General features: G+C 44.1%; 1 protein-coding gene across 2 annotated transcripts in view; it reads left to right on the forward strand.

The window, feature by feature from the left end:
• The first annotated feature begins 8026 nt into the window (after nucleotides 1–8026).
• The window catches only part of BCAT1 (branched chain amino acid transaminase 1), a 69145-nt gene continuing 64390 nt past the window's right edge, over nucleotides 8027–12781 (forward strand). The window contains exon 1 of one of the 2 annotated variants that reach the window (XM_054803419.1): nucleotides 8027–8741. In XM_054803419.1, coding sequence (XP_054659394.1) covers nucleotides 8733–8741 — 9 coding nt within the window. In that variant the 5' untranslated portion in view covers nucleotides 8027–8732. The remainder of the gene's footprint in view (nucleotides 8742–12781) is intronic. The other variant, XM_054803498.1, reaches the window with a different exon arrangement.

Raw genomic sequence — 12781 nt, forward strand, 5'->3', positions numbered from 1 at the left:
CTGGATACTTTCTAGCAGATACCATTTTTCATTGAAGTACTACCACTTTGCTGGGGAATGTAATGGATCTCCTATAAAAGATACAGGTTTGAAGTATCTTATTGCATGTGATGCTGAAAGTTCATAAAAGCACTTGGGTTCCTAGCTGACTTACCACATACAGGAATTTCTCCACTGAAAGGGCAACGGCGTCTATTTAACTTACTGTTTGGTACAGGGGTGTAGTTCTCATTAAAATCCAGGAGCCAAGGTATTTATAACCAATAACTGGCCTCCTGCACCACCGAATTGACGGTGTAGCTGACCACGGGCCAAACGTGAGTGACCCACAACCTCTTTATTTTCCGTTTTTCGGTGCCTCGCTCCGAACCTCGGTTCGGGTCAGCACCGGCCCTTCTGCGATGAGGTGCGGCGGCGGTCACCGCGCGGGCCGAGACCCCGGCGGGGCGCGGTGCTGCCCGCGGCCACCAGGGGGAGCCAGGAGGAAGAGAAACGCCCCGGGGCCGCCGGGGGAGGCGGCGGGAAGGGCCCAGGGGTTCACCGGCTGCCCGTGAGCACCAGCACGGAGCCTGTGTTGCCCAGGGTCCCTGAGGCAGCGAGCGGGGTTATACCTGCAATAAGCCAGGCGCTGGTATACCAAGTGGTGATATCTCATGTGGTCAAGGGGAAAAAGATAATTTTTATTCTTTTCAAATCAGCAACGCAACGAGCCAACAGTTCGGAGTCCTATAGACGGTAAGTGGGACCCGAAAAATGCCTCGAAAATTTCTGGCTGGTTTGTTGCATATTTCTGGAGTCTTTTTAAAGTTGATCTAATTTAGACTGGAGAACTGCAGTATGGCTTTAAAACACAAAGCGGATGTGGAGCTTTTTATAGAGAGCCGTTCGTGCCGAAAAGCCGCGCGTCGGCCCCTGTCTCGGCTGGCAAGATTTGAAGCAGCCGAGTTGTAATGTGAAGACTGGGGAAGCAGGCTTTCCACTTGCCACAGCCCAGCTGCCTCCTTTTCTCCAGGCACTCAAAACCTCTGCCAGTAACATCAGAGAAATCAAGTTTTCACATTGATTTCTACAATTTAATTCTACTGCTTTGAAATGAAAGGCATTTTTGGCCCAAAATGTTTTACACCACCTAAAAAAGTCACATTAGGTCAGTCTTTAAAAGTATATTGATTTAATTTTCCTATTGGAACCAAACAGTTCAGCAGCGAGTCTTCCAGGTGGCCTGGCTGAGTAACTCTTACCATTAACCATCTAACTTATGTGGAGAATTATCCTCAACTTACTCCCCCCCACCAAGAAAACAACAGCCCAACATATGGAGTATTTCCCCTCTTACTTTTCTGCCAGTTTTTAAGCAGGCCTGAATGGGGGAAGAAAGAAGCCACTTAGTGTTACAAAATCTTGGGAATTACCTTGGATGGGGAAAACGGGCTGGAGGGGAATCATGGCACTGCCCTTGAAAGGTGAAGGAGCGGGTTAGTTTTGATGAGAACTCCGGATTTGCGTGGCCCTGGGTGCTAATGCCTCAGACAGAGCCAGCTGAGGGGAGCTCTGGAGCTGACTCGGCCTCTGATCTGCCACCACCTGTGGCATCTCCCTGCAGCCCCATTCCTACCTCTGGTGCACCTAAATGCATTTTAAATGCCTCCTGATGACTTTGCTTCAGAAGAGTGATTGACGCTTACCTTCCGCGCTGTGAAGAAAGCTGGCCCTGGTCCAGCAGGGCAGGTGGCAGCCCGGAACCTTCTGGAAGAGGCCTGAGGGGAGCAGCCCTGTGCTGCTGCCCACCCTGCTGCTGCTGAGGAGGCTGTGAGGAGGAGAGGGGAAGCTACAAAACAGAAGTCTGGAGGAAATGTTGGAAACAAACTGTTCTTGGTTAATTCCCAGAGCATAATGTTTTTCTTGCCTCTCAGGGCAGAAATAAGTGACACATTCACAAAGTGCTTATTTAGGAAGAATGTGTAAAATGTTGTTTCCCTGAGTGGGTGGGAATGAAAGAGCAGGAGATGTTGTGTTTATTCGGTTCCAATTACCCTCACACATGCAGGCCTTTTTTTTTCACCCTTTTTTTGGTGTTTTCCTGGTTGTCAGGTGTTGTGCAGCTGCCTTCCCCTTCATCTTCTCTCACAACTCTTGTTTTTTAATGTTTCTTTCTGAAAGTAACTGTGCAGTCTACTTTGTGAGGATGCCAGCTTAGATGCTTCCCACCCTTTAGCATCTACAATTACTTCCTACTCCCATGCTTTTTATTGGGTTTTTTTGAACCCAGATCACTCTATTAATTCTTTTTACAGCAGAGCCCACACACAGTGGAGTTGGCATGTCCAAAGAAGTGGAAAAATGACATAAGGATGGAAATGAGCACCACCAGGAGAAGGTGCTGCCGCAAAAAGATCTCGCTTCTCTGAAAACATCATCCACTGAAACCTTGCATCTCACTTGAGCCCTTCTGTGAGGAGTTGTATGCCTGTGACTATGAGAGAGGTCACTGTGCCTTCATCTTTCTGTTCCCACAAAGAATCCTGTTTCTTCTCCTTTTCCAAAATGAAGACTAGTAATTGCAACTATCGCCTTCTGTGTATAGGGCTTACTGTTTCAGCTTCTCCCACCATTCTGTTGTAGCCCAAAATGACAAGACTTTAAATGACCTGTCCTTCTCTGAAATAAAAATAATTTTAAAAATAACCCTACCCTAATATGTCTGTATGTGTATATGAATACATATGTACATATAATATTTACATAATACTTTTTTTTTTCCTGTTAGGAAATACCTACAACACCAACCTGATTCTCATCCAAAAGTTTTTCTTTCCCTCGCTTTAAAAACTTTCCACAACTGTATTTCCAGTTCTGCAAGGCAGCTATATGCTAATCATATCCTGCAATTACCTTCTTAATTGTTCTGAAGAGTTTTAGTTTTGTGACTGAAATCAGTCACAGGTTTTCCCTGAAGAATATTTTAGATGAAATTTGATATTTCCTTATTTAAAATATTTGTGCCAATGCACTTTCATCCAGTTGCAGAAACTAAGCAAGATTGAGTTTTAGTACAAAAGCCAAGTAGAAGCAATTTGAGAAAACATCAGAATGTTATGTTTTGATCTTTTGGAAGAGATACGTTTTTATTTTGGTTTTTTTTAAAATAGCTTTGGAACACATTTAAAAAGGGCTTATATTACAAAAAGCTTTGAAAAAATTAAAAGATCAAAATCAAACAAAACCAGATTTTGTCAAAATTATACCTTTTGATGGAACCTAAATTGCTTTCCTCACATTTTACTACAGGAAGTTTTCGTTCCATTTCATAAGGAAAAAAAAAAAAAAAGTCAGAATCCCAGCTTTCTCTTAATGGAAAACCTGATTTCTCCTCACCTTCACTCTGTCCTCTTTATGCAGAAGAGGGGTATAAGAGAAAACCTTTGAAAGTGTATCAAGCTATGGGCTTCTGCCCTTCATTCCTTGTAGAATTATCGAATTATCCAAGCTGCGTCTCTCAAAATTCCCCATTTGGCTTTATATCATGGAGTCTTTTCATTTTCCCAACAGTAGTTCCTCATACTTCTGTGGCTAAAATGTGAGTTTATTCAGTTCTGGTTTGGATAACATGCACGACTGAAACCCCTTTGGTCTCCTGCAAAAATTCCACTCACGAACCCACAGCAAGCAGAGAGAATGCTGTGCTCTCTGCACGGCTTCTGTGCAAACCAGCAAAAGGAATGAGACGTACTAATGACAGGTTTTTGTGGCCACTCTGCTAACATAATCTGCCCTAGGGCCCCAGGTATGACAGCTCCTATTCACCTTGTGAATCTCTAGAATTTGTGGAAACACTTTGGACTCAAAGCGTATGAATTACCTAACTCTCTCATATCTGTGAAAAACTTACTCATTAAAACTTCTAAAGTTTAACAGTGCGGTCAAGCGTTCACAGAATGCTTTGCATTAATGGAAAATCTAGCGTAGAAATTAACAATGGCCTGTTTTATGAAAATGAAATATTCAGAATGTAGAAAAATTATGTTATTCTTGATGGATCAATACAACCGATTGAATCATTAGAAGTAAAGATAAAGTCAATGTCCCTTGCATTGTAACTTCTGGAGTGTTACATAAGGAAGCGTAACTAGATGGAGGCAATGCAAGCCAACACTGCAAAAATATGTCTGTATGGCACATTTACTAATGGCAATTTCAGTTTTTGGGGTGCTGCAGCAAGATGCAAGTTTTGAGGTAAGTAAGTTCTGTGGCTTCTCTGAGTTTTGGTCGTGATTTCTGATTTTTATTTGCAAGTTCAGGGCCAGATTGACTATCAATAAAAGATCTCTTTTTAATATATTTGCTAGATAAGTTGTTGTTTTGGCTTTGCACAAATCCTCTGTAGTTGAGGTAACATTTGTTCTTTCCCTTTCCTTTCCTTCTCCTATTTCTTAGTTATGTCCAGGCCATGGATTCTGCTCTGTACCTCAGTAGTTGGCAGTACTTCGAGGATAACTTGAAATGCATCTCCATGGTGGAGCATGATGCAGAGAACTTACTTAGAAAGAAAAAGGGCTCACAGCACAGTACTGTTCAGACTGGCAAATTGAGGTCTGGAAACAGTAAAACTCCATTCAAACAGCTTTTGTTTTAGAGGGATTCAGGATACTGAAGTAAGTCTGGAGAAACTGTAGAACCTGCAATAAGGAATGCAAAAAGATACATGGATAAATATCATGTTGAGGGGCAGACTCAGCACGACTTTCCTGAAATGAAATCCTGACCTGCCTATCTAGAAACTTCTTCGAAGGATTCAGTGAATATGCAGACAGTAGAAGTCCAATTGATACGATCTACTTGGATTTTCAAAGGACTTGACAAGATCCATTACCAAAGACTCAGAGAAAATAAGCTCCCATAAGAAAGGTGCTTTTATGGTTGTGCTCATTAATTGGTAAAAAGATAAGAAACAGAAGAGGGAGAGAGTTTGTGCAATTGAGAAAGTGGTAGGGAAATGGAGGCAATAGGGAAAGAACAAAGTTTGCTGATGAGATTAAAACCTTCAGGGTAATGTTGTTAAACAATTCAGCCATACCAGAGCTATCTTCAAAGAGCTGCAGAAAGATCTTATGAAACTGAGCACACCGTTGTCAAAATAATGTATAATAATGTCTGCAAGTATAAAATGATGCCCATGTCCCCAAAAAATGCTAGGTTTATGTTAACAGTGATGGGTTATGAAGGACCTGTTACCTTTCAGGAGACAAATATTGGAATTATATAGTTTGTAATAATATCTGTTCAGTTTAGTGCTCAGGAACAGTCAGATTAGGAAACAGAACACCAGGCATTATTAGGAAAAGAAACAGGTGAAAAAAAGCAAGTTAAAAGTAAATATGCTGACCTGCATTTTGAGAGTTTTGTGCAGTTCATGTCCCCATCCTAAATCAAGGATGATCAAGGGTATGGAACTGTTTTTATATTAAGACTAAAAAGTTTGGGATTCTTCATCTGGAAAGAGGAGATGGCTGACAGAGGATTCAACAGTAGTCTGTAAAATCACAAATGACATTGAGGAGCTGAATATTTTTATCTTCTTTTGTGTTTACAGCCTGACAGTATCAGAAGAAGGGAGCATGATGTGAAATTTTCAAGTGGCTAGTTCAAAATAAAACAAGATGATGTATTTTTCCACAGAACAGAGCTAAACTGTGAAACTCATTAGCACAAGATCTTGTAGATGCCAAATTTTACATGGGTTCAAGAAACAATAAATTAATAGAACAAAAAATCCAGGAAGAACTGTTAAGCCTGAAGAATCCATCTTTCAGGAAATTGCTGTGGTACGAACTCCTTGAAGCTAAAAGAGCGTATCAGGAAAGTGCCCCTACGTGCTTATTCTGTTCGTGTAAGTCTTCTGTAGGCATTGATATTGTCGACTGTCAGAGACAGGATATTGAATTAAATGGACCTTTGGCCTGACCCGGTGTGGTGGGTTGACCCTGGCTGGGGCCAGGTGCCCACCAGAGCCGCTCTCTCACTCCCCTCATTCACCAAACAGGGGAGAAAAGGCATAACGAAATGCTTGTGGGTTGAAATAAGGACAGGAAGAGATCACTCACTAATTATCGTCACGAGCAAAACAGACCGAACTTAGAGAGGGAATTCATCTAATTTATTAGTAGGCAAAACAGAGTAGAGGAATGAGAAATAAAATCAAATCTTAAAACACCTCCCCCCACCCCTCCCATCTTCCCGGGCTCAACTTCACTCCTGGCTTCAACCTCTGCCTCCCCCCAGCAGCACAGGGGGACGGGGAATGGGGGTTACGGTCAGTTCATCTCACGGTGTTTCTGCCGCTTCTTCATCCTCAGGGGGAGGACTCCTCTCATCGTTCCCCTGCTCCAGCATGGAGTCCCTCTCATGGGGTGCAGACCTTCACGAACTTCTCAAACGTGAGTCTCTTTCATGGGGTGCAGACCTTCAGGAGCAAACTGCTCCAGCATGGGGTCCCCCACAGGGTCACAAGTCCTGCCAGCAAACCTGCCCTGGCGTGGGCTCCTCTCTCCACAGGTCCAAGGTCCTGCCAGGAGCTTGCCCCAGTGTGGGCTTCCCACGGGCCGCAGCCTCCTTCGGGTGCCTCCACCTGCTCCAGCGTGGGGTCCTCCACGGGCTGCAGGTGGAATCTCTACACCCCCTCATCCTTCCTCCATGGGCTGCAGGAGGACAGCCTGCTTCACCGTGGACTTCACCACGGGCTGCAGGGGGATCTCTGCTCTGGTGTCTGGAGCGCCTCCTCCCCCTCCTTCCTCACTGACCTTGGTGTCTGCAGAGTTTCTTACATCTTCTCACTCCTCTCTCCGGCTACAAAAACTCTCTCTAACTGGTTTTTTTTTTCTTATTAAATATGTTATCACAGAGGCGCTGATTGGCTTGGCCTTGGCCAGCGGCGGGTCCATCTTAGAGCCGGCTGGCATTGGCTGTATCAGACACAGGGGAAGCTTCTAGCAGCTTCTCACAGAAGCCACCTCTGTAGCCCCCCTGCTACCAAAACCTTGCCACGCAAACCCAGCACACCCAGTGTGGTTGTTGCCACGTTGGGGTTGTAATCTGAAGATAATTCATTGTGAATGGATTGAATTGCTCTCATGAGCGCTGCATAGTAGTTCACTGATGATGAATTGCATCTGTCTGGTACTTCTTTGCTGCCTTCTCAGCCTCCTGTTTTTTGCTCCATCTTTCTTCTCTCCTAAATAGCCACTCAGACATCACCGTTCACGTGAACTTTCATTTTGGGTAGCGTCATTTACCCGTGTTTCTTTGGAATCCAAATTTTCGTAATGCCATTAAATAGCACTTTCTTACTGGGCTGAGGAGTGGCAGGAACAGGGACCTACTTACATTTATGTAACCAATTTATCGCACTATACAAGAGAGAATAATTCACGTACATCATGCAAAGCAGAACTTGACCCTTCTGACAGTAACTTTGAGATGAAACAGCTTTCTACAACTACTCTCAAGCAGATCAGCAGGGGAAAACATTTATGAAAACAGCGGTAAAGGAAGAAAAGTCTTAACCATAGAATCAGTAAAGATGAAACTAAGTACACTGAGAACATTATACTGTGGTTACACTGGGATTTTCTCTTTAAAATTCCCATTTTTCTTCTACTATTACTGTACAGTTTCACGGGCAGCATCACAGGTAGAAGTAAGAGTAGATTGGCCTCTGATGCTTATTCTCTTGTCTTCAGGTGCTGGTCACCTGCCTGCCAGGTACCTACACACAGAAATGGGAGACGCAGTAGTACACACCAGCTGGCTGTAAGATGGCCAGCTGAGGTAAGAAGAAGATGTAGCTATATGGACTTCAGCGTGGACTAGGCATTGGTTAGCAGGGGGAGAACCCAGACCCCCATTGTGAAACATGTGGCAATCCCAGCTAGCTCTAAATAAAACGGGCCCCGCCTGCATTCGTGTCCAGTGCTGGAGGACTTAGCACAAGTTGTGCACATAGTTGAGGAAGGCGGAAGGCCTGGGGAAGGCTGGCCTTTGCAGCCAGAGAGCTGAAGGGCTTGCTAGCAATGGGAGGGATAAACTGCGAGGTGTTTGGTGTGTCAGACAACTTGGATGCAAGAAGGAGGAAATGACTCAGAGACTGAAAATGATGAGTTTCTTAATGCTTGTTAAGGGAGAGGGGCAAGAAGAACGTGTTATTCTCGGTACAATTTACAGTAAAAGCATTTAAATGTCTCTGCTTAGTAGGTGCAGCGCATGATGCGGGGCCATTTTAGGGACGAGCCACGGCTGACCCTGCAAGCCGAACTGCCTCTGCGGATAGGTGCGGGCGGGGGGTTACCTCCCGCCGGCCCGGTCCCTGGCTGGGGCGCCGCCGGTGCTTTCCCGAGGCGGGAGGTGTGCGTGCCCGCCAGGAGGAGCCAGGCGGGGCGGCCCGCAGCCCCTCGCCGCTTTCCCCAGCCACGGCGGCGTGCGCGCCGCCCTCGCCCGCTGATGCAATCGGAGCCCGCAAGCGGTGGCAGCAGCAGCAGGAGCCGCGGCAGCAGCAGCAGCAGCCTCGGCGGCGCCCGCAGGCGGATCGGCCGGCCCTGAGCCCGCGCAGCGCGCCGCCGCCTTAGCCGCACCCGGCGGCTCGGCGATCCGCAGGGTTCCAGCACCAGCGCTTCCCGAAACGAGCGGCGGCCCGCCGAGAGCCCGCTCCGCCGCGGCAGGGAAATACCCCGTTTGCCAGCATGATGAAGGTAAGCGGAGCGGGTTTCCTGCCAAAATCCCCTCGTCCATCCTTCGGGGCATGCGGTGTAGCAGAGGGACTTTTCCTTGGCAAACAAGGAAAACGGTACTTAACTGATTTGTAATTTCAGATTTTAATGCTCTTATTTGTTATTTATGCTTTGCGGAAGAGATTTCTGTCCCCAGAGATTTATTGTTTGAGATTCAGAAGCAGGATGTGTGTGATTCTACCTCTTTCCATGTTCTTTCATTGCAGACAGCATGTATGGAAAAGAAATAATGAGTCGGGAGGGAGACAGAGGGGGGGAAGGGAAGGTGTATAATTTCCTCGGGGAGGGGGGGGACGACGGGATTTCTTACTGTTTATTTGTAACATGGGACTCTTAATGATTAAAAAGAAGAAAAACTGCAAAGGGTATGGTTTCCTGGTAGGCATCATGCCTTTTTATGCCTATGAGTTTATTATGGGGCTTCTGTCTGCCATTGTACTAAAATAGACTATGGGTAAACCCCAGTAACATGTATTTAGAGGTTTTGAGTAATTTCAGAAATAACTTTAAATAATGGAAGAGGAGTTGTCAGCAGTGAACACTAATGTGAGAGATGAGCATCTGTGGGAACTATCCTTTTATAAATGTCATGTTTATGCTCCTCTGCTTAGTGAGGCTGATCTGGGGATTAAAAAGAAGTCTTCCTTGTCAAGACAAAGGGCATGGAGATAGCACAGGTGCCTTCCAGTTAGACTGAGGGAGCATCACAGCAACTTTATACCCTGTGGAACAGGTGTACTAAGAATAATTCTTGGGTTTTGAAGAAGGACTGTACTGGGCTGACTGTGAACTTCATAGCTGCAGCCAGATGCCAATGTTAACAGCTGAGGAAAAACAAGACTCAGTTATTTGTTCTCCTTGGGTAACTGTAACAGATGGAATATAGGCACAACAGGTATGTGACTGGCAGGTGTCTCCCCAGCTCCTCTCTGCTGCTGATGACAAGTGTTACCCTCATCCCATCCTAGGTCTCATCAACATTGCTCTCTCCTGGGTGGGTCTAGCAGTGGTGCAGGTGCTACTGATGATGGCAGGGCTAGAATGGGTGAGTGTTCTGGAGGAGCCTCAGGAGGCTCTAATTAGTTCCATTTGCACTTTTGGCAACTGTAGAGTGGCAGATCAGCCATGGCAAAAAACTGATCTGAAACTGCTCAGGGAAAATACCCAAGCAGCTGCCTGTAGCTGGGATGCTTTGGGCCAGAATGCAAGCGTGTCAAGGAGTGAGACACTGTCATGTTTTATATCACTTTGGATGTACCTGTTGTGTGTCTAGGAAAGAGGGCAGGATCCTGGTCTCCAGGGTGTTATCCAGCACCTGGCAGTAATGCTCTGGCATGCCTGTGCAAAAAACAAGTACCAGGCAAGCCAAGCCATGGACCTACCTGCCAGTTTGCTGAAAGTGGCACTGACATCTCATTGGGTTCTTCTCATCTGTACAAAACCTAACTTTGCTTTATATTTTTACTGTAGAAAAGACAGCATGAAGCAATAGCTACAGCAGTGAAAGTACACTCTTGTCACTTGCAAATGGTGTAGCCTTGGGCAAGTCAGTTCTGTCTGAGCCCTTTACCCTTTATTTGCCTCATCTGTTCAGACTGTAAGCTCTTCAGGGTTATGGCTGTCATTGTGTGTTTGTAGATCATATATCAAAGGTGCAGAAAATTAGCATTTGATTATCACAATACTTATGCAAAACCCAATAAATTTATAAAGGTTTCAGTAAGCAAAACCACTATTACAGCTCCTTATCCCTTCATCTCCCCCTTCATTATTTTCTGCTTTACTCACAACCCTCCCTTTCTCCTTGAACCATTTCCAGCCCAACCTCAACCCTCTTTCTGGTCTGTTTAAAGGAATGTTATGTATAAGAAATGAATTACGCCTCTGGTTTCTGCAGTCCTGCCTTGTCCGCATATTGCACTGATTGTTACTGACAGGCCTAGCTCTTCTAGCATTGTGTGGCACTCCTAGATCCAGTGGATATTCTGGTTTTTTTCCTATGGAAATTGAGTATTGAAATCTGCTGCAAACTCATAGGTAAAAAAGAAGATTCCAAAAGCATTAGGCAGCTTTAACACAGTTGATATCTTGCTAAACTAATCCATAGGCCATATCCTTGGTTTAATTTGATAGAAGAAAATAATTCAAATGGAATTTACTACTGCCTTGGAGGGCAATGTTAAGAATGGAGGTAAATCAGCTCATTAGTTGTGTAAGTACTCAGTTACTCTGAATTTGTTCGGCCATTTTGAAACAATTTATTTGGTGTGGCCATGCTAAAGAATCAGAACAGACATTATTTTCATTACTTGTTTATGTTATGCCATTTTCTTAAATGAATAATCATAGCTGAATGTATAGCAAACTGCAGATTCTTAGTGGGATTGAAGGCAGTACCTTCAGTGTTAGAATGAAGGAGCTAAGGGGTAAATTCTGTTTGGAAAATTTGCACAGTTAGTCGTCTTAGGCCACGCACATGAGGACTGGCATCTTCATGTCACTACAGTGACATATTATGTACTCCACAGTGCTAGATAAGCTCATTGGAGACTCCTATGACCTCAAGCCACTCAATACTGATTGTGGCTTTTGATAATAAATGGTGGCTGTCCAACTGCTACAATGGCTGTAATGTAGAGATTAAATGCACAGCCTTAATCTTGAATGTCTGAATTTCATTGATACTTGGGCATAAATCAAAGTAGAACATGACCCTAATTTGTTATTCATAGTCACTTACATGCTTGCAACTTGATACCTCCAATTCTTACATAGGATGAAGAGAATGAGTGGTCCCATTTGCCTTGGAAACAATTTCATTACTTTATGACTTTATACATTAAAAGGACAAGTAATATTACCTCATAAAATAGAGCACCTGTTGTAGAAGGGCAATTTAGCAAATATTACCGTATGCTGTTGCAGATGAAAATCCAGTATTATGTTTATGGAAAGGCCCAATGTTGCCCTTTGGTGTGTATACCAAATGATCCAAAAGAGTTAACATGAACTAAATAATTGAAACTATTTTTAAAATGATCAAGTAGTTTTACCCATCTGTCTTTTGTGCATCTTGGCCCATAGTTTATTACTGTTCTTACAAACTAATGTCATAATACCCTTCCAACAGAGTTACTCATTTACTTTCTTCCCTTGAGGTCTGCAGTTTGTTCCAAGTTTTATCTTAGAGTATACCTGATGCATTAATGAAGTGCAGCATATGACTTCTCAGTAGGTACACAGCTATTGCTAATTCAGTTTGCCTATTAGAGCATTTCAAACAATATTTGATAAAAATACTCTTCGTAAGCACAGAAAATATATTATTTTTCCTGGTATATGAATAGGGTCTAATTCCACAAGGTTCTGTTTGTATTAATTTCCACTAGCATTCAGAGAGATCGGTGCCATATAAGTCATGTCCACTTGTTTAATTTTATTTAGACTGTTGTCTTAGGGGTCATCACTTCTGTAATAAATGCTTGAATCTGCACTACACTGAGAATGGACTTTTTTTAAACTTTGACACTGAGAGACTGAGGGAACTGGGTTAGTTCAGTCAGAAGAGGAGTCTTTGGGGTGACGTAATAGGAGCCTTCCAAAATCTAGAGGAAAATCAAGGAGATGGGGCCAGGCTCAGCAGTGATGAGGAGGCACTGTTTTAAATCCAGTCTTAGTCTTTGACACAGTAGTGTGCATCAGTACAGATTTGTTCAGAGCTCTGCTTTCTAGGTTTTTAACAGTATAAAGTACTCTGTGCAAAGATGGTCTTTAAAGTCACCAGTATAGGAAGAAATTTTTGCAGAAAGTAATTTCTTTAACATTTCAGTATAGTAGTGTGGTGGGTTGACCCTGGCTGAAGGCCAGGTGCCCACCAGAGCCGCTCTCTCACTCCCCTCATTCACCAAACAGGGGAGAAAAGGCATAACGAAATGCTTGTGGGTCGAGATAAGGACAGGGAGAGATCACTCACTAATTGTTGTCACGAGCAAAACAGACCG

The sequence above is a fragment of the Grus americana genome, chromosome 1 (genome assembly GCF_028858705.1).
Source record: "Grus americana isolate bGruAme1 chromosome 1, bGruAme1.mat, whole genome shotgun sequence".
Lineage (NCBI taxonomy): Eukaryota > Metazoa > Chordata > Aves > Gruiformes > Gruidae > Grus > Grus americana.